The 24,132-nt window shown below is 46.7% G+C and overlaps 1 protein-coding gene across 4 annotated transcripts in view; it reads left to right on the top strand.

Moving 5' to 3' along the window:
• The window catches only part of MYO1D (myosin ID), a 145,620-nt gene that overhangs the window by 37,166 nt on the left and 84,322 nt on the right, over nucleotides 1–24,132 (top strand). For all 4 annotated transcript variants that reach the window (XM_071728705.1, XM_071728706.1, XM_071728704.1 and 1 more), the window contains exons 4-15: nucleotides 614–779; nucleotides 2,284–2,337; nucleotides 3,195–3,290; nucleotides 4,344–4,460; nucleotides 6,025–6,228; nucleotides 7,281–7,426; nucleotides 7,524–7,638; nucleotides 8,335–8,505; nucleotides 13,239–13,309; nucleotides 14,980–15,054; nucleotides 16,558–16,690; nucleotides 20,620–20,786. In XM_071728705.1, coding sequence (XP_071584806.1) covers nucleotides 614–779; nucleotides 2,284–2,337; nucleotides 3,195–3,290; nucleotides 4,344–4,460; nucleotides 6,025–6,228; nucleotides 7,281–7,426; nucleotides 7,524–7,638; nucleotides 8,335–8,505; nucleotides 13,239–13,309; nucleotides 14,980–15,054; nucleotides 16,558–16,690; nucleotides 20,620–20,786 — 1,515 coding nt within the window. The remainder of the gene's footprint in view (nucleotides 1–613; nucleotides 780–2,283; nucleotides 2,338–3,194; nucleotides 3,291–4,343; nucleotides 4,461–6,024; nucleotides 6,229–7,280; nucleotides 7,427–7,523; nucleotides 7,639–8,334; nucleotides 8,506–13,238; nucleotides 13,310–14,979; nucleotides 15,055–16,557; nucleotides 16,691–20,619; nucleotides 20,787–24,132) is intronic.

Genomic DNA, 24,132 nt, shown 5'->3' on the forward strand with positions numbered 1-24,132 from the left:
TACAGCATTTACCTAACGACTTCAGGTTTACTCTGGGAATTTTGCCACTGGGATTGCTGAAATACTGTAGAAAAGTTTACATTGAACTTTCAAAACTGTATCTAGGAAACATGTTTCCTGTGGCAAATGGCCTGAGGTATGTGTGTGTTGGAAGAGGATACTGAGTGCACAGAGTGTGTTCTGTGACTGTCAGGCTTGTGTGCTCCTGGATCAGCAACATTTGCCTGTCAGCCTTGGGGAAAAAATTTTTGAGCAAAGAATGTGAATTTCCACTGAAAAAGAGCTAATAACTGGCAAAGTTTTGAGAATTACTTGCAAAAGATTCCAAGGAACTGATTAAAAAACTTACCTGTGTAAAGGAACTGAATTTTTGAAGCTGTTTGCAGTGGGGGGACCTGGCCTTTGGTTCCCATGTGCTCTGTTCCAGGGAACACTATGGGCATCTCCCAGCTGATTTCCCATGGCTTTGCTAATGCCACACAGCTCTGCCCAAAGGTGTCATTAAAGAGATCTCTGCTGTTACAAATTCATCTCTAGAAATGCCTGCAAGAAAACAAAAAGTGCATGGTAGCAGGGATGAGCCTGTTCCCCTTCCCATTTCTCTGCCCTGCAGAGTGAAGAACATCCTGCTGAAATCCAACTGTGTGCTGGAGGCCTTTGGCAACGCCAAAACAAATCGTAATGACAACTCCAGCAGGTTTGGGAAATACATGGATATCAACTTTGATTTTAAAGGAGACCCAATTGGGGGGCACATCAATAATTATTTGCTGGAGAAGGTAAGCCCTGCTCACCTTTAGAGTTAGAGCCTTTTCTGTACCTTTGTAATATGTGCTTTGCTGCTAGGAAATTTTCCTTTCTGTGCCCTTATCCATAACATAATGCCACACCACATTGGAATCTCACTTAAATCTGGGGCTTTATTTTGTTCCAAGAATTCCCCAAAGTAACTGAAATGCTGCTCCCTGCCCTGTTCCCTTAACACCACTGCTTTTGGAGCTCACCACCCAAGGGACTGGTTTTACCCAAAAGCTTGTGAGCCTTGTAGGTGTGTTTGTAGCCCAAAAAAAAACTGCCATTAATTTAACTCTGTAAAACTCCTTCTTTATAAGTTCCTGCACTGAGGTCTCACTGGTGAATAAAAGGAGAAGAAATCTAGGTCTGTAAGTAGCAACAGAATGCTTGAGAAGTGTTATTCTGGAATAATGCCACAGCCTTGTGTGAGCTTTTAGTAGCTTTGTTTTTATATATTCCAAGTGATCCTAAGTGTAATGTTTTTTTTTCTCCATGTCATTTAGTGGTGGCTGAAAACATTGGAATATGTAAAACTCTGTAGAGAAAGTGAGCTTGGGCTATAACAGTTCCCCTTATGTGTGAGACATGTGTCTGGCTTTCATTTATGTTTGACCACAGCTGCTAACATGCTTTTTTTGCTTGTGTTATTTACTTTTCCCATTATTCCCATGAAGTCTATTTTCAGAATAAACACTTCATTTAAAAAAAAACAAAAAACAACCCCCAAACCACAAAACAACAAAACAAAACGTTTAACATGTGCTACTTCATGCCAGAAAAGGTGTGGGACTGCAGCTGCAGCAACTTAAATCCTGATCATCTATGTAGTATTTTTTGGCTTCCACCAAGCTGAATTGCTTTCCATTTTGAAAGCAGTTGAGGTTCTGGCCCAAAGACAAGTTGGGAACAGGCAGTGACTTTCCTGGAGCTCGTGCCTTGTTGCTCTCCATACTTTAAACTTGCAGCCTAAACCAAGGATCCGTTGCTTGTTGCCTGAATTCCTGCTGCATTTAACATTATTTTTGTGTGTGTGCTGCTTTCCACTGATTTGGAATGAGTGCTCTGACAGTGAAGCTGCCACTTGGTCCCTAAACCAATGTCCTCATCTCAGTATCCCCTCCAAGTCCTGGGCTTGGAGATGTGGCTACCACGAGCCCCAGCTCTGGCCCAGGGAGGATTTGTTGGTAGTCACAGAGGCCTGGTTCTCATTTCTCTTAACTCTAACCCTAAAATGATCTTTTCCTTCACTCTTCCACAAAAGCAGTTCTGTAGTTGCCACCTGGGACCCCTGGTTGGCAGTTGGCATTGCAGCTGTAACAAGAGCTGGGCTTTTGGGTGATATTCAGCCTCCATGGGCACACAGCTGGTAATGTTCATGGCAGCCTCCCTTAGGATCAGATCAGACTGGAGGAGGAGTCCCCTGAGCCCCTGGGGGGACCAGGCTGTCCCCATCCAGAAATCTCCATCTTGCCTTTTGTCTCCCCACAGTCTCGGGTGATTGTGCAGCAGCCAGGAGAGAGAAGCTTCCATTCTTTTTACCAGGTTTGTATTCATTTGCTGGAACAAGTCACTTCCCTCAAGTTTCCCAGATGTAGTAGGCAAAATATTTAAGCTTTCTCCCTCTGGTGTGCTTTGCAAAGGGGGATCCCCCATGCTGCATCTTGGGGGATCTTGGGTTCCTTAGTTCTTTGCAGGGGCTTGGGCTGAGGAAGGAGCATGGGAAGATTTATTTTTTTTACCCTCCAGTTCCATATTAACACATTTGTAAACTTAAAAGAAGGCTAACTAAAGAAATATGGGAGAGTATTGGACTTTGACTGTTTTATTTGTAATAAGTCTAATCCCTCTATTTTCTCTTGAGGCTTGAGTCCATATGGAAGTAATTCTATGACACCAAGTTGGTTTTCTTTTTTTTTTTTTTTTTGGGTGTGGGTGTGTGTCTTTTTTTAATGTCTTCCATATTGTGTGGTGGTTCCCTTGTGTGTCCTTTGGGGGAAATGGTTGGCCTCTTGGAATAACTTTTATTCTCAGTTTTGCATTGAGAGTTTGTTTATTTTTCCCCCACTTACTGAGTACTCCATGATGACACCTGAGCACCTTTCCCTTCAGTGTGTCATTTCTGAGCTGGGCACTCTCTGAATACCAGAGAAGGTAAAAGTGCTTGGCAGGTCAAAGATGGAAACTGTGAAGAGGTTCAGGTTTTTTTCTAAGCAGTTGTGCCACTCAAAAGGAGAGTCACTGCAATGATGCAGACCTTGTATTTTGCACAGGTTTTCCTTGTGACTCCCTGATTGTTCTGGTAATTTAATATTTTTATGATTGTGCTTGTCAAGCAGGTAAGAAAAAGGAAGGATTTTTTTTTTTAATTAATTCATTTTCTTCAACTACTTTTTGTGCAGCTCCTCCAGGGGGGTTCTGACCAGATGTTACGTTCTCTGCATCTGCAGAAGGAGGCAGCTGCATACAGCTACATCTGTCCTGGAGCACAGATAAAGGTGAGGCTGTTGTCAGTGAGTTAGAGGTAACTTGTCTTAAAATTGTAAATCTTCTTGAAATGCTTAATGTACTGCTGGGTTAGCAGAAGCTGAGACCAATATTTATGGGATAGCTATGGAAAGGTGACACCTGTCTGCTGGTTTTGATAATTTCTGGCCCTAGAAGAAAAAGTGAGCTTGTACTTGTGCATACTACATGTGTGTCTGCTTATAAAAAGCAATAAATGTAGTAGGAGGGGCATCACCTCTGTTAATAAATGCAGCCATAGGTATTTGACCAGTTACAGACTTTTCATACTTCATGATGGGTAAGTTAAGCTGCCAAAAAGCCCTAAGGACTCATTTTTTTACAGTAGGACCATGTAAGTTACTGAATCATTCATTCTTCATATCTGACTTATCCTGAAGGGAGCCTCTGAGCAAGTAAGAAAGAACAAACCCATAAAGTTTTTAGGACAACAAGATCCTGAACACTTTTTAAATATGCCTGGAATTGTCCCTCTGAAGCAGGATCCAGGTGAAAGGCTTCCTGATTTCTAATTGCTTTTCTTGAGATGCTCTCTGGCAAGCAGACCCACAGACCTTCTCAGACACATTTATCAGCCTCTGAAAATCTGCAGTGAAAACAAAGCCAGATGACTGGGAGGTAGACAGAGGCTCATCTTGAAAAAGATGGTGACCAGAAATTTACTGCTGGTGCTTTGCAGCTTCTACTCTGAGGCTCTGGGTCTGCACCACTTGTAACAGTTCCTCTGATTTTTATTTTTTTTTAATGAACCTTTCAAGATAAATTCCACTGGGAAAGTACTGAAGTGTTTAATCCTGCTGTGATGCATTTCTGTGCCTTGCTGCTGCTGCTAAACATCTGTGTCCCACGTGAGGGTCTGTCTGGGAGCACACAGGGTGGGGTTAGAGTGAGGAATCTCATGGCAGTGTCTGCATCTGAAAAGCAGCAAAGTCCATATCTGCTTCCCATGGGCTTGCACAATCTCCTTTCTCTCCTGGCTGACTTCCACTAAGCCCCTCTCATTCTGAACATCTCTTTCCTCTCAGTGTTCCATAAATGATGGTGCAGAGTTCAAAGCAGTAGCTGATGCCATGAAAGTGATAGGCTTCAAGCAAGAGGAGATCCAGACTGTCTACAGAATCCTGGCAGCCATTCTGCACCTGGTAAGCCCTCTGGCTGCTCCTCAGGAGGGGCTGAGCAGGATACTTGTTCTTCCAGCAGCTCTGGTTTTCCTGCTGCAGAAGCAGTTGGAAGATCTGTTGGCTGGAAAAGTGTTCACAGTTTACAGCTGCCAGTGGTGAGTGAAATCTCTTGGTGAAACAGGACACTGTGTGTTCAGTTTGTGGAGCTTCTGCTGTGGCAGGAGATGTAAGGACTTGAACAGCAGATGGATGAACTTGGGGTCTGCTGATCCCTGTGAATGATCATAGAGTGATGGAATGGGTTGGGTTGGAAGGGACCTTAAATCCCACCCAGTCCCAACCCCCCTGTATGGCCAGGGACACCTCCCCCAGCCCAGGGTGCTCCAAGCCCCATCCAACCTTCAACACTGCCAGGGATGGGGCAACCACAGCTTCTGGGGGCAACCTGGGCACCCAGGGGCTCAGAACCCAAAAATTAAAGAATTTCTTCTTAATGTCCAACTTAAATTTCCATTCTTCAAGTTTTAACCCATTTCCCCTTGTCCTCTCCCTGCCCCCCATGTCAAAAGCCCTACCCCAGCTTTCTTGTAGCCCCCTTCAGATATTGGGAAGTTGCTATAAGGTCATAGAATCATAGAACTGCTCAGGCTGGGAGAGACCTTTGAGATCAAGTTCAACCTCATCCTAACCCTGTTACCCTATTTCTGATGACCCACCACTAAGCCATGTCCCTAAACACCACATCCAGACTATTTTTAAACACATTCAGGGGTAGAAACTCAACCACCTTCCTGGGGAGCCTGTTCCAGTGCTTAACAACCCTTTCTGTAAAGAAGTTTCTCCTGATACCCAACCTAAATCTCCCCTGATGCAACTTGAGGCCATTTCCCCTTGTCCTGTCCTCTGTCACCAGTGAGAAGTGAGCAGCCCCCCTCTCACTACACCCTCCTTCCAGGTGTTTGTAAAGAGAGACCAGGTCTCCCCTCAGCCTCCTTTTCCCCAGACTGAACATCCCCAACACCCTCAGTCACTCCTCACAGGGGATGTTTTCCAAACCCTTCACTGGCTTGGTTGCTCCAACACCTCAATGTCCTTTTTTGTATTGAGGTGCCCAAAACTGCACACAGCACAAGACTGAGGAGAGCTCACCTGGGAGCCTCTCCAAGTTTTACCCCATTTCTCTTCTCCTCTCCCTACCCCCCCGTGTCCAAAGCCCTCCCCCAGCTTTCTTGCAGCCCCTTCAGATATTGGAAGGTTGCTCTGAGCTCACCTGGGAGCCTCCTCTGCTCCAGGCTGAACAACCCCAATCCCTCAGCCTGGCTTCCCAGGGAGCTGCTCAGCCCTCTGAGCATTTCAGTGGCTCCTCTGGACACCTTCCAGGAGCTCTGTGTCCTTCTGGTGCTGGGGACTCCAGCACTGGACACAGGACTCCAGGTGGGGTCTGACAGGAGCAGAGCAGGGGGGGGAATCCCCTCCCCTGACCCCTCTGAGCTGCTTTGGATGCACCCCAGGACCTGGTTTGCTTTCTGGGCTGCAAGCACACCCTGACAGACTGAGAACTCGAGTTTCTTGCTACTTCTTGCAGGGGAACTTGAAGTTTTCTGTGGATGGTGATACACCTGTGATAGAAAATGGCAAGGTTGTGTCCATCATTGCAGACTTGCTGTCAACAAAAGCTGAGCTGGTGGAGAAGGCTCTCCTGTTCCGGACGGTAGCGACGGGTCGGGATGTCATTGACAAGCAGCACACTGAGCAGGAAGCCACCTATGGCAGAGATGCCTTTGCAAAAGTGAGTTGAATTTCCTTCCTCTGCATCCAGTGTAGGAGGGGACAGCAGCTCAGACACATCACGTTTGCTTTTGCCTTTTGGGGTGAGTTGGACTTGGTGCAGCAAGGACTTGGTGATGGCTGAGGAAGGAAGGCAGCCAGGGTTGGATTTTCAGTGCTCAGGTCCCAGAAGGATTCCTGGGTGGATCAGTGAGTAGGGAGCTTGCTGAGACACAGGAATTCTGGACTTCATGCAGATTTATTTCTGAATTGATGTGTTCTGTGTTCCACAGGGCTTTGCAGAGCAGCACCACAACCAGCAGTGCCTGCAGAAGGGAGGGAGCTGCTGCAAAAGAAAAGGAATACTTTGTACAGGGTTGAATATTTTGGGAAATACAGGTTTTTTTTTTTTTATTTCATTAGCAGTTAAATTCAAAGGGTAGAGAGTGTTACAGTACCACCCAGAACCTAAGCTGGAAACCCAAAGTGCTGTTTGTTTTTTGCAAAGGTGGATACTGATGACTGAAGGGGTGACAATTGTCCTTCCTTTGCTAAGGGAGGAACAGATGAGGTTATTGAAGATCCTTGATTATTAACTTGATTTTTTTTCCCCAAGATTACATGTTTGCACAGTTCCACAGTACATTTTGAACAGGTGAACCTTGAAGAGCCTACAGAATTTTTTCTCTTTGAAAGATGAGCAGGAATATTTTTCTGCCCCCATGTTTGATTGTTGGGTTTCTGTAGCTGACCTCTCACTTGCACTGCAATATTGTTAAATAATTCCCAGGAATGGAAGTTATTAGGCAGCTGAAAAGCAGATTGGAACCAAATCAGGGGAAATGCTGTGCCCAGTGATCCCTGTGGGATTCAGACTTCATGTAAATGAGTTTTGAAAGAAAGAAAAAAATACTGTCATGGAATGTTTTCTTTCTGTCAGGGGCTGTTCACTGTTAGCAGGCAGCTTGTGTGGAGCTTGGGCAGCATCTTGAGCTTTGTAGCACCACGTGTGGCTTTTCCCAGGAAGAGCTGAGGCAGATGCAGGCAAACCTCCTGGGTTTTGTTCCCTGGCAGGCTATCTACGAGAGGCTCTTCTGCTGGATTGTGACCCACATCAATGATGTCATTGAAGTGAAGAACTATGACACCACAATACATGGGAAAAACACAGTCATTGGTGTCCTGGATATCTATGGCTTTGAAATATTTGACAACAACAGGTGAGCAGGGGGTTAAAGCTCAGGGCTGTGCCTCCTCCTTTCCCACAGCACTCATCGCCTTTTTCTTTTTTTTTTTTTTTCCTTATGTTTTTTGCAGTTTTGAGCAATTTTGCATCAATTACTGCAATGAAAAGCTCCAGCAGCTCTTTATTCAGCTGGTTCTAAAGCAGGAGCAGGAGGAATACCAGCGAGAGGGAATTCCCTGGAAGCATGTGAGTGATTTGGCAGGGGAGGGAGAGGTTGGTTTGAGGTCACTGTACCAGCACAAGTCCCAGATCTGAAGTTGCTCCACATGCAGGCTCCCATCAAAGCCAACAGGACATCTGTGGCCAGGCCAGCTGTACTGTCAGACTTGCTGTATGGAAATCAGGCTGTGAAAAAAGCAAAACAATTCTCACACAACTTTTCTTTATTTGCCATGGAGTGGGAATATAAGTGGCTCCAGGTTGGTGTTAAAACATACTGTGATGTCTCTGTGGTGCCACACACATCTCTGCCTGTTCCTTTCCTGAGGGCTGAGATGTGTTGTTGAGTTGTGGATACTCAAGTGTGAAAATCTTGGGTTCTCCTGGTCAAATTGCTCTCATAATGCTGAGGGGAAGCTACACAATTTCCACTGTGCTGATTGTCCATAGCTGAATTTTAAAATAAGTTTGAAGGTGCCTTCTGTAGCAGTTGATTTTTAGCAGAGATCTGGAGATGAGTGTGAGGGGTGTGACAGGTCAGTGGCTCTGCTGGGTAGGGGCAGAGGAGTACCCTGCTCAGTCTGGATCAGCACTCTGGAAGCTGCTGACATCTCCTGGGGGTCCTGGGTCCCAGTCTGTCAGAGCCTTCAGCAGTGGCCAGCACTGGTATCCTCTCTTTCACTACCCACAGCCACAATTATACTTGTTTGTTGTGTTTTACAGATAGATTACTTTAACAACCAGGTCATCGTGGACCTGGTGGAGCAGCAGCACAAGGGGATCATTGCCATCCTGGATGATGCCTGCATGAATGTTGGGAAGGTTACAGATGAGATGTTCCTTGCAGCTCTCAACAACAAGCTGGGGAAGCATGCTCATTTCTCCAGCAGGAAGGTAACAGGTTCCTCTGTACCCCAACACTTCCCTCCTTTCCTGTGTGATGGCTTTTCTGTTTAGGTTATTTAGAAAGAAAATTCTTTGGGATGAGGGCCCAGGTTGCCCCCAGAAGCTGTGGCTGCCCCATCCCTGGCAGTGTTGAAGGTTGGATGGGGCTTGGAGCCCCCTGGGCTGGTGGGAGGTGTCCCTGCCCATGGCAGGGGTGGCACTGGGGGGGCTTTAAGGTCCCTTCCAACCCAAACCAGTTTGAGATTCAGTGATGCTATTGTTTTAGGTGCAGTGGAATCAGGAGGGTGGTGGGGTTGGCACCGTGGAGTGAAATTCCTGGGAGCATCAGCAGCTCCCAGGGAGAGGACGTCGGGGCTGGATGGTCCTGTACCCAGCAGAGGGAGCTCAAGGATGTTCCATGCAGGATCAGTTTTATTCCAGGCATGAAAAGCAGCTGAGCTGGTGCCTCGACATCCCATGATGTCATTTGTAACCAATGGATGTGCTGCCACAGCCCATGTGATGCTCTTCCCCGGCTGCTCTAATGCATAGTGACAGTGACATTATTCACACTTCTGCTTTATTACAACACTGAATTATTTTTTTTTCTCTCCTCACATTGGCTACAAAACATGTTCATCTGGGATTGTCTCTCTGATCACTCTGGCCCCTTGCCTTGCTTTGTTTTTTGGTACAATGTAGGAATTAAAAGGCTTTATTTATTCCTCACTTGGCAGCGGATCCAAAACATGGTCACCAGCCTGATTAATTAGAGAGCCTCTCCCACTGAGTAATCAAATAAGGGCCTTTGATTTATCGATGTCTCTCTCCTCAGAGTGTTGGAAACCTCCCTCAGAAGGCTGAGCCCCCCCTTCTCCCTCCCACCCCACTGCAATCTTTTATCTAGGTCAGAAATACAGAATTAGCATGGTTGTGTAAGCTACGTGCTAAAGGCTGCCCCCAGGGGGGCTGGGGAGAAACAATAGAGCTGGATGGGGCTTCTTAGGGCAGGAGGAAAATAAAATACCCACTTTTTCCTCCCAGCTGTGGGTTTCCTGAGCTGTGGGTTTTTCCTTGGCTGCAGCACACCTGGCATCTGTCTGCCACTGGCTGAGGGAGGGGGGATTTCTGCTTTAACCTGGATTTGAGGCACGTTCTGAGGAAACTCACCCAAAAAACAAGTATTTGCATGAAGCCTGCTCTGCCTTTCTACATTTTAATGCAAACTGCTTCCTTTCCTGGTACTAATGCTGGTGAATTGTGAAGCTTGGAGGGGATGGAGTCTTAAATCCTCTGCACTGGGGTGGGGTGGGAAGTGGTCCAATTTCTGGAGCTGTCTAGACAGAAGCTGGGAGAGAAAAGAGTTCAGTTTGTGTTGTGTCCTCGGTCCTGTGTCTGCTGGTTCCAGTGTGGATGGAACAGGTAGTGCTGTGACACAGTGGGGGGGAGGACTGGGTTTCACAAAGCATGTGGGAGGCTCTAAAAAGAAAATTAAAGCAGAATACATTCTGTTTGAGTCCTTCCCTCCAGGAGTCCCTTCACAGCACAGGCAACATGAAAATCAAACCAGTGCTGGTTGCAGCATCCCTCAGCAGGGGGTGGCATTGTCAGGAAACTGCACAGCCTGGGAGGGAAACAAGGAATAGTGCTGTAAATAATGTTTATGGAAGGTGTGATGTATCTTCCTGGCTTGCTAATTTCTAGTTTAAATCAATACAGCCTTGAAAAAATTGACCTGTAAAGCTCTCAGCATCCTAATTATTGTCTCCCCCTCTCGTGCCTTTGCAGATGTCCTTTACCTTTATCTAAAATTCCTTCCTCGACCCTCTCTAGATCTGCTGGAGGAAACCTGATCTTCCCCAGCCTGCCTGAGCAGAAATGAACACAAAGTCCTGGCTGCCATTTCCCCCCTTGCTTTCCTCTCCTGTGCAGCTCTGGCTGAGTGGATGGAAGCTGCTCCTGAAGTTTCCACCTGTGCTGGGAGCAGCTCCCATCCATCCCTCATCCCAGGTGGATGCTTCACTGCTCCCTGGAGATCCTGGGCTCCATGTGGACAGGTTCTGCCCTAAATAGCAGTGTCCTACTTTGTGTGCTGCTGCCTGCTGGGCTCTGCTGCTGAGAGCCAAACAAACCAGGAAAAAGCCTGGCAAGCTCTGCCCCTAGGAATAGCTGTGAGAAAATCTGATGTTCCTAGAGCAGGGGTTGTCCTCCTGGGAATTCTCTGTTGCTCCCCCAGGTCCATGGACACACAGACTGCTCTGGTTGTACCTCTCAGCATCCCAGGTTTCTTGTCTCAGTCTGACTTTTTCAATGGATCTCATGCTTTAGAAGGATCAAGTGCAGTGATAGACAGGCTGTGAATTCCTAAATCCTCAAGTTGTGGAAAGTGTCAATCTCAACAGACTGGTAGTGAAGGACAGGAGAAGGTCCACTTCAGTCCACCTGGCCCAGCATCTTCCAAGGTATTAGGCAATAGGGAATGTCTGAGAGAGAGAAGAATGTGAGACAAATGTGTGATGAAAACTTGATCTGCTCCTGCAGTCCAGGAACCTTCTGAGGCAGGGCTGGTGTCCTGCATAGGTTTTTTTTGTTGTTGTTGTGTTTTATTGTTTGTTTGGGTTTTTTTTTCTTTCTTCTTTTTTCTTCTGTTTTCTTTCTTCTTTTTTCTTTCTTTTGTCTTTTTTCTGGTGGGTTTTTTTTTTCCTTTTTTTTTTTTTTTCTTTTTTTTTTTTTCCAATTGGCAGGGAATTCCACAGCTAAGATACTCACCTGTAGGGCTCCTTTGTTTCCTTTCCTCCCTCCTCTCTTTTCCCTTCCAGGTTACATCTCTTGTCTCTCAGTTAAACAGCAAAACATGGTTCCTGTGGCTTCCCATAAACCATCTCCTGGCATCTCTCTCCTGACCCCAAGAGGCTGGGTTCAGCTGAACCTTGGAGCAGTCAGTCAGTCAGTACTGGTGATGGGTTTGGGCTTTCCTCAAGCCTCTCCCTGTTCCTTTCCATCCCTTTTGAGATGGGGAGGAGTTAAGGTGCTCGTTGGGTTGGGAATGGACAATGTGGGGCCCATCATTGGCTTTTCTCTGGGTGTATCCCTGCATTTATCTTGAATTTCATTTTTCTGCTGCTCCTCTCAGATCTTCACAGTGTCAGGACTTCCCTGAATCATGAAATACCATCAAGAGGCTTCATCACCCCTATTCCCCTCTTCCCATGTCCCCTGTCCCATCTTCCCAGCTGGGTGAGGACTTTTCCTCAGCTCCCATAGCAGCAGAAATCCTTGGAGCTGCTGGGGAGGAACCTTGTGGAGAGGCTCATCCAGTCAGCTCATCATTACTTTTATTAATAAGTTTCTCCTGGCTTGCCCAGCAGACACAAAGTCCAGAGGGAATCTCTCCCTCAAACCCTCACAAACTCCCCCAGCCCCCTGGGCAGCCCCTGCCAGGCCCTGCAGTGCTGGGTGGGTTGTGCAGCCCAAAACCCCCTTTGCTGGCAGCAGTGACTTCATTTCATTGTGGTTTTATTTTCTTTACCTCTTCTCTCCTCATCTTGTTGTGAGATGTGTGCTTGAGTGGTGGAGAGAAGGGATTTCATCCTCCAGAGCCCCTTGCTGGGAGACAGAGCTGCAGAAAGGAAAATCATTTGGGTTCCTGGCATGGCCTCCTTTCTTCATTTTCTTGATGTTCCTTCCACACCTTGCTCACCTCTCAGCCCTGCAGCCCCTGGGGTGCTTCCTGCTCCTGCTGGGCTGCACTTCTTCTACCTTTGTAACCTTCTGTGTAACTTGTTACTCAACCTTTTTGTTTTCCTCCTTGTGAATAATTTTTTTTAATAATCTTTTATATTTTTCCATCTCTTCTGTCAGTTTGAGCCAATCTATTTTCTACTCCTGGACCAAGGTAAAGCTTTTGGGTGTCTTCCTGCTTCTCCCCTGCCCTGCAGTTTAGCCATGCCTGATTTCTTTTATTTTTCCCAAGATTTGGTTGTAGAATAGATATTTGCTCATAGCCCTTGATGTTTTAAATGCTGCCCGTGCTTCCTGCAAGGACTTAATTCATCTACCCACCCCTCTGGACTTTTTCAAAAATCCTTATTTTTATCTTTTTCTCTGTTGGTTGGTTTTTGGTTTTTTTCTTTAATTAAGCTGAGCCTGATGGATTTTGGGGGTGTAGGTATCATGGGCAGTGCTGCTGCCTTCCTGCCATGGGGCACTTGGCAGCTCCCTGATGCAGGGAGGTACCAGGGGCTGAGAGGTGGGGATCTGGATCTGCACTGGAGGTCCCTGCTTGGGGCATCTGAGATGATCCCGAGGGACTGGGGCCAGAAGCAGCTCTGCCAATGGAGCTGTGTCTCTTGGTTGCTTGGTTTCTTTGCTGAGCAGAGATACTGCAACTGGGACAAAAAAAGAGCACTTAAAAAAAGAAGCATAAATTAAGCCTTAGGCACAATCTTTCCCTACATGAGGAAATGTTCTTTTTGTTTAATGGTCTTTTTGTGATAGTATACTTTTTTTTTTTTTTTTTAATAAAACCACATGCTCTTGCATCTTGATTTTATAGAAATACATGTTCTTATAATGCATCTATGAAAACAACTCTAAGCAGTGTTGTCACTGGTTTTCACATCTAATATGCATACAGCAAGTGGAATAACTGGAACTTCCATTTCTGTTTCCAACACACGTTGCTCTGCCATGAAACTTAAAAATCTATGGGTGATGATTTAATGTCTGTGAATTTATTTTAGCTTTGTGCAACTGACAAAACCCTGGAGTTTGACAGAGACTTTCGAATCAAGCACTATGCTGGAGATGTGATGTAAGTTGCTTTCAGAAATAAACTTGCACCTTCTATTTTTGTCTTTTAGCCAGCTTTGAAGTGGTACAACATTCTGATTTAATGCTGCTTCTGGGGATGAAGGGGAATATCTGTCCTATGGAATTACAGAGTGCAGCAGTTGCTTATCAATTAAATCTGGTGAAATGCTGTGCAGAATATGGATTTGTACTTGGAACTGAAACAAAAAGGTGTGGGGAGGTGGGGTGAGGGGAGAGCAGTGCTTTGGGAAAAAAATAGGAGGAAAAAAGAAAGCTGTACTGAACTAGTAAAATCTGTTTTAGACAGCTGGTTAGTGGGATCAGATAATTCTGTAGCCCAAACTTCTCAAATCAATTGGAGCAAACTGGAAATTGAGGGTTGTGTTAAACTGAAGGGAGGATCAGTACAGGGAGCCTTCCCACTCAGGTTGGCAAGATTTCTGTACCTAGAGCCTGGAAAAATGGCCCCAGGATGTGACAGCAGCAGGAAGGAAAATTAAATAGAGGTGGGAGATGCCCACGTGTCAGCAGCTGCACTGGGAAAGCTGTTGTCTGGAATATCTCTGAGGGTTTGGGTAGTTTGGGGTTAGTGAGACTCCTGTGCCAGCAGGATCTAATGGGAGCTAATGAGGAACTAATGTAGGGTTTCTTTTACCTTGGGATTAAATTTACTTTTAATTTATAAGTGTAAGCAGTGGGATCAGCCCGTTCAGCACAGCCAGATGTTGTTCTTGAGTCTTTGCTGGGTGCTTGCTGGGAGGCAGCCTGGATTTCAAAGCATTTTGCCAAGGAGGAGAAAATCCAAGGTGCCCTATCAGTGGGGGAACCTTCTGCATTGCCAGGGGCTGGAAAAATTTGTAAAACACACCTGAAATGTGGAAATATTCCCAGGTAGCATTGTTCAGACCCAAATCTGATGTGGAGCAGGAAGATCTGAGCGTGGCTCCATGCAGGGATTTCAATGGCATCGGGCTCTGGGTCCCAGTGCCTCCAGTTCCTGGGGCAGCTGAAGCTCTGGAAGCAACTGGATGGGAGTCACTGGCTGGGGAGATTTGGGACCTTTTCTTTGAGGACAGAGCTCTGTCTGGAGTCTTGCAGAAGAGATGAAGCTGACACACTGATCTTTCAGTGGGGTATTTCAGAGGGAAGTGTCCAAAATCTGTGTGTGTGTTGATTTCCAAGTTTCCTGTCTGTGGGTTCTTCATTTCAGAGACCTTTCCACTTCCTTGACACCAAGAGAGGGACAGGTTAGACAGGCTGGGAATGAAAACTTTTCATTTCTGTAGGATTTAACACAAACACATGCTCTGAATTTGGAAGCAGAAGTCCTGAGCATACCTCTGGAATTTGGGCCAGCTGCAATTGCCCAAGTCCTGCCAGGTGTCTCAGGCTCCTCACCTGCATGGCTCAGACAGCTTTCCAAAGCCAGATGGATGCTGTTCCTGCTCTGAAGCTGGGAAGCTGGTTGGGAGGATTTCAGCCTCACACAGTGCTCGTGCAGCAAATTAGTGCTGGGCTGGGTGGTAGTGCTGGATTTCTGCTTAGCATCTGCTGTGTCTGTAGGAGTGCAGGGATGCTGATGCCACCCTGATACCAGCAGCTCAGAGGAGGATTCTGCTTCTTTGCAGTTAACTCTGTTTTCCCTCTTTTTTTTTTTTTTTTTTTTTAAAGTTACTCAGTCACTGGATTTATTGACAAAAACAAGGACACTTTATTTCAAGACTTCAAGCGCCTGATGTACAACAGGTAGGAAGATGAATAATTGTGGGGTGAACTGAAATCTTGATTTCTGTACAGAGTGGCTGCTAGGAAAGCCTCATGTTTTCCCTGAGGCTCTCATTGCTCTGTGTGCAGTGCATGTGGATAAACACCTTGCTTTGGGTTTGATCTTTGTGTATTTACCATGACCCAAAGCTGTTAGTTTGGTTTTTCAGGCTAAAGTCCTTATTCTCAATGTGTTGTCTTTGTTCTGACATAACCTTTCATTTAACTAAATTTAAGGAGTTTGTTTGGACCCAACTCATTGTGCAACCAAGACAGCTGTGCAGAGATGACCTGTGCTGCTAGATTTCTCATTAACCAGGTTTTTAGACCAGTTACAAATGTTCTGTTACTGAGCTCCCTTCAGTCAGTGCTGGGGATACTGGGAAGTGTTTCTCAAGAGCAGATAACCTTGGCCCAGCTGGAATTCCCTCTTTTGAAACAAAGTTTAGAGGTGAGGGGGAAAATTGGCAAATAGATTCCACTCCTTTTTGTATGTGCAGTGCCAAAAAATTGAAACCATGCAGTCACCTGTTATAAATACTGATAAGGCAAGTAAAAGCTGCCTTTGGCAAGCAAATCTGAAATCCCATGGAAATGTGTGTGTGTATGTGAGTGTCCCAGGTTTCCTGGAGGGCTGGCATTGACCATGTCCTAATTCTTTTGTAACTGTGGCCTATCTCAGCCTCTGAGCCACTTTGCTCAGAGGTGGAAGTCAGCAGCAAATATCCTGCAGCAGCTTGGACACCTCTGTTTGCCTGGTTTAAAAGCTCTTAGCTCAGTTTACAGCCCTGTTATGTGTACTCAGTGTGATCCTTTCAACAGCCTTGCTGCTTGTGTTTTCAAGAGTTCCCATTAACCAAAAACCTGTAAAATATTTGCTGTCTGGAGGTGTTATTAGATTTAGCCACTGTTTTCCATTAGGTCTCTGGTAAAGACAAAGACCACTTAGGGCATATTAAAGCAGCTGATAGATTGGCCATTAGATTGCTGTAACTGCTTTCAGCTTTTGTCTGTTCCAGAGCTCTTGCCATCCATCAGGGCTGTTTTACCTCACCTTCAACCCTTCAGGAAAATGTAGGCAAAAACATAGAAATAATTTTCTCTCTCAAGACTGAAGTGCAGAAATGCAGCTCGAAATGAGATGCCAGGTGTTGAGGGAGGATGCTGTGGGCTCTGGTCTCACTCTGTTCAGTTTGGATTAAACTCTTGGTTTCAGTAATGCAGACTCTGCTTTTGATAGATCCCTTCTGGGGGGGTTTTACTGTCCCACTACTGCACATCTTTAGCTGAAGAGAACTTTTCCTTCTTCCAGAACAATCAGTTGTAAGCTTGGACCATGTATTGCAAGAGGTATTTTGCCCAGGCCCCTCTTATTGTTTTGGCTGATGTGTTTTGAGCTGAAAACACCAGTGGGTCTGGACAGGCAGGTGCTGAATGTTGCCTTTGGTGCTGTCAGACTGTGCTATTAAAGAGTCTGTCTTTTAGCTCCAACCCTGTCCTGAAGATGATGTGGCCTGAAGGGAAACTGAGCATCACTGAGGTCACCAAGAGACCTCTGACAGCTGCTACTCTCTTTAAGAACTCCATGATTGCTCTGGTGGACAACCTGGCCTTGAAGGTAAATATTTCTGTTACAGAATTGACTCCAACTTCTGATTAGTGGGCAGATTCTGGTTAGTGAAGAGCAGCTTGAGATTGGATGTGAGGAACAAGTTGTGTCCCAGGAGGGCAGTGGGACAATGGCCCAGGCTGCCCAGGGAGGGGGTTGGGGCCTCATCCCTGGAGATGTTCAAGGTGAGGCTTGAGGAGGCTCTGAGCACCCTGAGCTGGGTGAGGGTGTCCCCAGGGCTGGGACTGGGGGACCTTTGGGGGGCCCTTCCAACCCAAACCCCTCCATGATTCTATAAACATGTTGTTACCACTGCAGGAGCTGCTCACAAATACAGATTTCACTTCAGCTGCTGTGCACACCTCTCTGTACAAGTGTGAAGTCTCAGGAAATTCCTCTTAGGAGGATGCTGAGTTGAAATGCAGTTTATCAGGACCAGTATCTCAGCAGTTCTGTAATCCCCACCTTGCACTGGGAGCCTTTTTCTCAAAACCCAAAGCAACCACAACACAACCCAGCTTTGCAGAGTTGCCATGGGAGGTTTTGCTGCCTGGGCTCTTCTCCTGAGGATTTGGTCTGGGATGGATTACTTTGGGTGGCTTTTCTTTTAAATACTGACATGGGAAGTCCTGTGGCTGGCAGGGCTGTAAATGATGAGCTTCTCTTGGAGCTCTCTCTGGACAGGCATCTTCTTTTTCTTTTCTCTTCTTTTTTTCTTTTCCTTTTTTCCTTTCTTTTTTTCTTTTCTTTTTTTCTCCTCCCCTATAATTCCTTTTGTCTGCCTTGTCTTTCTCCATGTCTCCCCTCTCCTATCCAGCTTGACAGACTTCACCTCTAGCAAGTTCTAATGTCATCACTGTGTCTGATTGGACATATCCAGAGCACAAAATTGTCAGTCCCTTGTCCTATCCCTTCTCCCATCTAACAAGCTATAACCTAAGGAAAAGAAATCTCTCAATGAGAAGTTTGTTTAGGGGGCAATAGCTTTAAGCTGGTTTGTTTTCTTTTCAACACTTAAAAAAATAATCTAAAAGCTTTTTTTTAATTTTAATTTTTTTCATTAAAAATGTTGTAATTAGGCATCTAACCAGCATTCAGCACTGGGGCCTTTGTGTCTCTGCATTTCAGTTCCTCCATTTACAAATGCAGCTCCCAGGCTTGACAGCCTCATGGAGCAATAATGGAGCTGCATAATTATCCCCCCGAAGAGCTGAGGCTGGAACCAGAGCTGAGGCTGGTGGGATTGTCAGCATGGAATAATCTACTTTAGAATTTCCCTGAGTAGCTGTCATTGCTCAGAAGCTTTAATTACCCTGTAATTGCAGGGGCAGATGATCTCCTGTCTGCACAGGAACTTCCTCTTTCTGTTTTCCAACAGCAAAGCAGCAGCTTGACTTCTGCCTTTCCTCTCAGCTGCAGAGAAACTCAGCCCTCATTGCTTGCCCTTGAGCCTCTCAGTTTTTGCATTGTGGTTTGGTGCTTTTTGGGCTGGGAAAGAGCTGCAGGCCCAGCAGCCAGGTTTGTGTCTCAGCAGGGATGGAGGGCAGTGGGCTGGATGCTGCTGTCAGTCAGGGACCAGTGACATCCATGTGGGGGGGATGCAGTTTCTTGACTTCTTTAATTTGGTTCTCAAGATGTTGCAGTTCTGTGGATCAGATGTAGAATATTTGCAATACAGAACTGTAGAGTCATTTAGGTTGGAAAATACCTTGAAGATTGGGTCCAACCATCATGTCAAGCTCATCAGGGTTTTTTTATTCATCTTGACATCAAATGCAACACAGTGGGGCAGGTCTGGAGTGGGTGTGATGTTTGTGACCCTGTTGGTAACAGTGGGAGAGATCTGATCTGTCACCAGGGACTCAGTGGGTGGAGAAGTGGCCTGAGGGGAATATTTGCAAGAGGGGCTGGGGAGAACTGCAAACTTCACCTTCACAACTGCAGCCTCACCACAGCTTCTCCACGAGGAGTAACTCAGGGATTTCTCTCTTTGTCCTGTATTTTTCCTCCATAGCTTATTTCCAGTCATATGGAGATGAATGACCTGGCTTTTGTTTCTTGACCTCAAACTGAGAGGTTGCAGAGCTCATGAACTGCAGGCATCAGGTCCAGCAAACTCCTCCTTCCCATCAGGTCCAGGTGTCCTGACCCTGTCAGAGCTTCTGCAGCACAGGGCTCATGTTCAGAAGGAGCCTTCAGAGCCTGACACATGTCAGGCAGAGCCTAAAGAGCTGGAGGGACAGCTCTGTCCCCATGGCACAGCCAAACTCTGCACCTGGAGGAGAAACCACCCGTGCAGGCTGCAGGTTCTGAGAGCTCATAGGAGACTGATGGGTGAATAAAGACCCTGGTAAAGCTGCTGACCTTCAGTGATCATTTTCAGGAGAAATTCTTTGGGGTGAGGGTGCTGAGCCCCTGGGTGCCCAGGGTGCCCCCAGAAGCTGTGGCTGCCCCATCCCTGGCAGTGTTGAAGGTTGGATGGGGCTTGGAGCCCCCTGGGCTGGTGGGAGGTGTCCCTGCCCATGGCAGGGGTGGCTCTGGGGGGGCTTTGAGGTCCCTCCCAACCCAAACCATCCATTATTTCATGATACACTTATGTTGGCATAAAAGAAAGTTGCTTTTAATCTCATAAAAAGATAAAAGTAAACATCCCTGTACTCAGCTCTGGTGAGGCCACACCTTGAGTCCTGTGTCCAGTTCTGGGCCCCTCAGCTCAGGAAGGAGATTGAGGTGCTGGAGCAGGTCCAGAGAAGAGCAAGGAGGCTGGGAAGGGATCCAGCACAAGTCCTGTGAGGAAGGGCTGAGGGAGCTGGGGGTGTTGAGGCTGGAGAAGAGGAGGCTCAGGGGAGACCTCATCACTCTCTCCAACTCCCTGAAAGGAGGTTGGAGCCAGGGGGGGGTTGGGCTCTTTTCCCAGGCAACTCTCAGCAAGACAAGAGGGCACAAGAGGTCTCAAGTTGTGCCAAGGGAGGTTTAGGTTGGACATTAGAAAGAATTTCTTTCTGGAGAGGGTGCTCAGCCATTGGAATGGGCTGCCCAGGGAAGGGGTGGATTCTCCATCCCTGGAGATATTTCAAAAGAGCCTGGATGTGGCACTCAGTGCCATGGGCTGGGAACCACGGGGGGAGTGGATCAAGGGTTGGACTTGATGAGCTCTGAGGTCCCTTCCAACCCAGCCCATTCTGTGATTCTATGATCAAGAAGACTCTGAGTGGGGTTATTCTGTGGGTGCTGGCAGTGAGAGGGGTGCAAGCCAAGCTGCCAGTCCAGCCTGCTGGGCTGTGCTGGGGGGGTTAAAGTCACCACTGGTCCCTGTTCCAGGTTCTCTGCCACCAGCAGCTCCAAGGTGGTGCAGAAGGAGGTTTGCTGGTGGTTTGTGTTTGTGCTGTGGGAGGTGAGGTGCTCCTGGTGCTGAGCAGAGGGGGAGGTTTTGCAGTGCACAGAGTGTGGGGTCTGTGAGTTCCATCACTGGAGCACCTTCCTACAGGCTTTAGAGGGCTTGGGAGTTGAAATATGGAGTAATCCATGCTGCTTTTAGCTGTTGGTACTGGGAAAGCCATATCCAGCAATGAGGACAATGAATTCCATTGTTTGTTCTGTCTTTTATGCAGACTGTTGTTGTTGTTGTTGTTGTAGTTGTTGTTGTTGTTGTTGTCAGAGCCTGCAGAGAGGGGAGATAGGGAACTGGGTCTGATATGTGGCAGAGGAAGGTGGAACTGGAATGAGTAACACATGGATCCTGTGGCAGATGTCCCTGCAGTGTCCTCAGGAGAGGAAGGTGTTAGGTGCCACTCTTGTCCTGTCTGTCCCAACCTTGCAGTTCTCAGACCAAGCCTGGCTCAGCTGAACCATCACCTCGGTGCTGCCGGGAGGAGGGAGCTGTGGCTGCTGTGACTTTCTTCTCCCAGAGTGAAACCTGCTTTGGTTTCTCCCCTCAGGAACCCTACTACGTCCGCTGCATCAAGCCCAACGACAAGAAGTCCCCTCAGTTGTTTGATGAGGAAAGATGCAGACACCAGGTGGAGTACCTGGGGCTGCTGGAGAACGTCCGAGTGCGCCGGGCGGGCTTTGCCTTCCGCCAGACGTATCCCAAATTCCTCCAGAGGTAAGGAGGGGCTGGAAGGGGGTGTGGGGTTTGGCTGCCTCCCCTCTGGGCTTCTGATCCTTCCTGGGGGTTGTTGGAATCAGAATCACAGGATGTGAGCTTGGGAGGGACCTCAGGGCTCACCTGCTCCAACCCTCCTGATGTTGTCTGGGATGTCCCAGCACCCACTGAGCTGAGAATTGAACCTTTCCAAAGTGGGGGAATCCACCCCTTCCCCTGGGAGACCATTCCAATCTCTGACTGTCCTCTGGGGGAAAGTTTTCCTCTAGTGTCCAATAGGAATCTGTGGTGTGATGCTTGGTGCTGGGTGTGAGAAACCAGGAGTCCAGCAGGGATGGGTTTGCTCTCTCCTCCTGGCAGCAGCTGTGGCTCCAGGTCCCTACCTGGCACTCAGGCTCCACTTTTCTTCAGCTAAAATTCATCTGCTGTATTGCAGGAATGTGTAATGAGGTTCCTCCCCAGAGCATAACTGGAAACCAGAGCTAATTAACTTCTGTTTTCTCTCTGAACATGGTTTAATTGTTACAGAGACACAGACAGACACATCTTGGGTGTCTTGGGAAGTGCTTGGTGGCTCACAGTGACCTTGTGCCTGTGCAGGAGGAAACCTCTGGACTCCAAAAGTGGGAGTCTGCAAAAGGGACAGTAAAGTGACCCCATTAAAATCTGGTTTTGATACTCCTTGCCCTCTTAATTCCTACCAGACATGTGACAAATGCACCAGTGTAGATTGAAATCTTGTCTTGTGGCTTCAGTGAATTAGAAAGGGTGCAAAGAACTCAACCTCTTCCTGATGAAACAGGGAATTGATTTTCACTTCTGTTGCTGAATCAGGTGAGGGAAGAAAAAAAAGTGAAACTGTTCAAGCAGGTGGGATGTTGGATGGCAAAAAAGCAGCACTGCTGAAACATCTCCTGCTCTTCACAGTGGAGATGTGCTAGGATATTTTGGGATACCTGGAGTGGAAAGAAAGGGTCTGGCTTATTAAACACAACCCAAAGCATTCTGGATCACTTTGCTTCAACACTCTGCAGTGGTTGGAGTCTGCTGTCACCCTCACACGTGGAATTCATTACACTGTAGTCTTAAGATTTGTGAAATTACCATTAATACAAACAGATGCTTTGGTTTTTAATGAATGTCTGATGAGTTCCTGTGAGCTTAAGACCAGGACTGGTGTTTACAGCCAGTAAACCAAATAAGCAGATGGCAACTGGTGCAGCATTCAGGCAATGGAAACATTTGTTCTGCTGGACCCTGGGGTGTAGGATTAAACATCTACAGTGTAAGGTATCAGGGGCTGCATCTCCATGTCCTGGTGGTGCTCTGAGTCCAGCCACATTCACTTTTCTAAATTAAAAGATACTCAAAAGAAAAATCTCTGGTCTGGATATTGTTGTAGGTTGTTTTTTTTTCCAAAATTCTTTGTTTCTTCCCATTGGGTGAGACATTCCCTCTTCTAGGGGCTGCAGGATGTGATTTGTCCTACAAAACATTTTTTGAGTGGTTTTTGAACCAGGGTCACAAGGGATTTTTATTTCTTTCTATTTAACAGTTTTATTGAGAGACTGGGACTGTGGAAGAGACTCCAGGCCCTTCAGCTCTGGCCTCTTGCACTGTGTGTGGGGCACATTTTAAGCTAAATCAAGATACCTCAGTGAGAGGTGATTTGGGGATGTAATTTTGTAATGTTTGCTTACATTTGCAACACTTATTGTGCAAGCTGAGTCCCACAAACAGACATTTACCTCCCTTACAGGCCCAGGTAGCTTTTCAATTTTCTGAGCCCAAACCAGACATCTATTTTTTGGTTTTGCTGATTCCTCTTAGAGGGGACAGGAGATCAGCAGATACATAGCAGGATGTAGAGATAAGAGGTACATACATAAATATAAATATGAGTGCATTAATTCCTTTTTTTATTTATCTCAGTACATATCTTTGTGTATAAAAACATTTTTAAAAGAACTTTCCTCTCTTTAAGAGAAGAATTTTTGCTATTTAGCCCTATATTTTATCTACTATAGCAGCTATATATACTATAAGAGCTGCTGTATCTGCCAGTAGGAAATGAAGTGTAGTTCAGACCATTAATAAAAGTCTTTTCAAGCTTTCCTTGAAATGAAGAAAACTTTTATTTGAAAATAAATCCAACCAGCCTGCTCTCACTAATTTGTAAAAAGTAAGATCTAAAGGTTTTTTTTGTTGGGCCCAAAGCTCTGTGTTCACTTAGTGCCTGCCCCCCCCCAGTTGTGTGAGAGGAGTCAGGACCATGGATCTCACAGGGCTGTGATGCATTCTTTTGGTTTAAGCTGTAACTTACTACGGAAAAAAAAGAGCTGATGGGATTGCAGGAGGGGTCTGTGTGGGGCAGGGGGAGGCCCAGCACCTGCCAGGCATCTGCAGGATTGGGAGTGTAACCCAACCCTTGGCCATGGAGGCATCCAGCAGGCTCATTCCAGGCAAAGTTAAACATAGCTTGGAAATGACACCAGGATAGCTGCAAACCACAGGGTGCAGGAGAAGAGTCTGAGTCCACTTCATGTGCAGACCCAGTATTTTTCATTAAGGCTTTTAGTGCCTTGCAAAAAGCTTGGTGCTTGGGAATGTTGTGCTGGGAAGTGGGAGCTCCAGCAGCAGCCTCGTGTGTGCTGGGTGTGTCTGTAGCTTAATATGGAGAAGAAGGAGAAGCAGAAGTGGTGTAGAAATGGATATTTAATGTATAAGTGACCTTGAAAGCTGTCAAGATCTGCAGGCAGGAAGGGGAAGGCTGTGGTGTCAGTGAGCAGATTTATTCTGGTCCTGCCTCACTATAATTAGCAGGGGGTTGGACCCAGGCTGGGGCCTCCAGGGTGTTGGGGTTGGTGGCATCCCCCAGGTGCTGGGGGAGCAACAGAAGGAATTCCAGGATCCTTTATCATGGAATCATAAAAGGGGTTGGGCTGGAAGGTACCTTGAGGATTATCTGGTTCCAACCCCATGGCCAGGGACACTTCCCACCAGGTTATTCCACACCAGTCCCACTGCCCACGGGTGGGAGGGGGGGGGTCTGTTTGTCTTGAAATACCCCAGCCCTGATTTTGCTGTAAAGGAGGAAGAGAATTTATCATTTCTTTGGGGCTGGTTTCCAATTCTCTGGCATCTTACCCTTTTTTCCTGGCCCTGTGGGCAGAGCAGGCCTGTTCAATGAGCCTGGGGCTGTCTTTCTGCCCAGTGGAAGTGGCTGGAGGTGGAAGTTTTTCCCAGGGAATTAATTATTGCACGAGCATTTCCCTGATGAGAATAGGAAAGAAAAACCAACGTGAAATATTTATGTCCTGTGTGCCTTTCAGAGGTGGAATACTTT

The sequence above is a fragment of the Heliangelus exortis genome, chromosome 29 (genome assembly GCF_036169615.1).
Source record: "Heliangelus exortis chromosome 29, bHelExo1.hap1, whole genome shotgun sequence".
NCBI lineage: Eukaryota > Metazoa > Chordata > Aves > Apodiformes > Trochilidae > Heliangelus > Heliangelus exortis.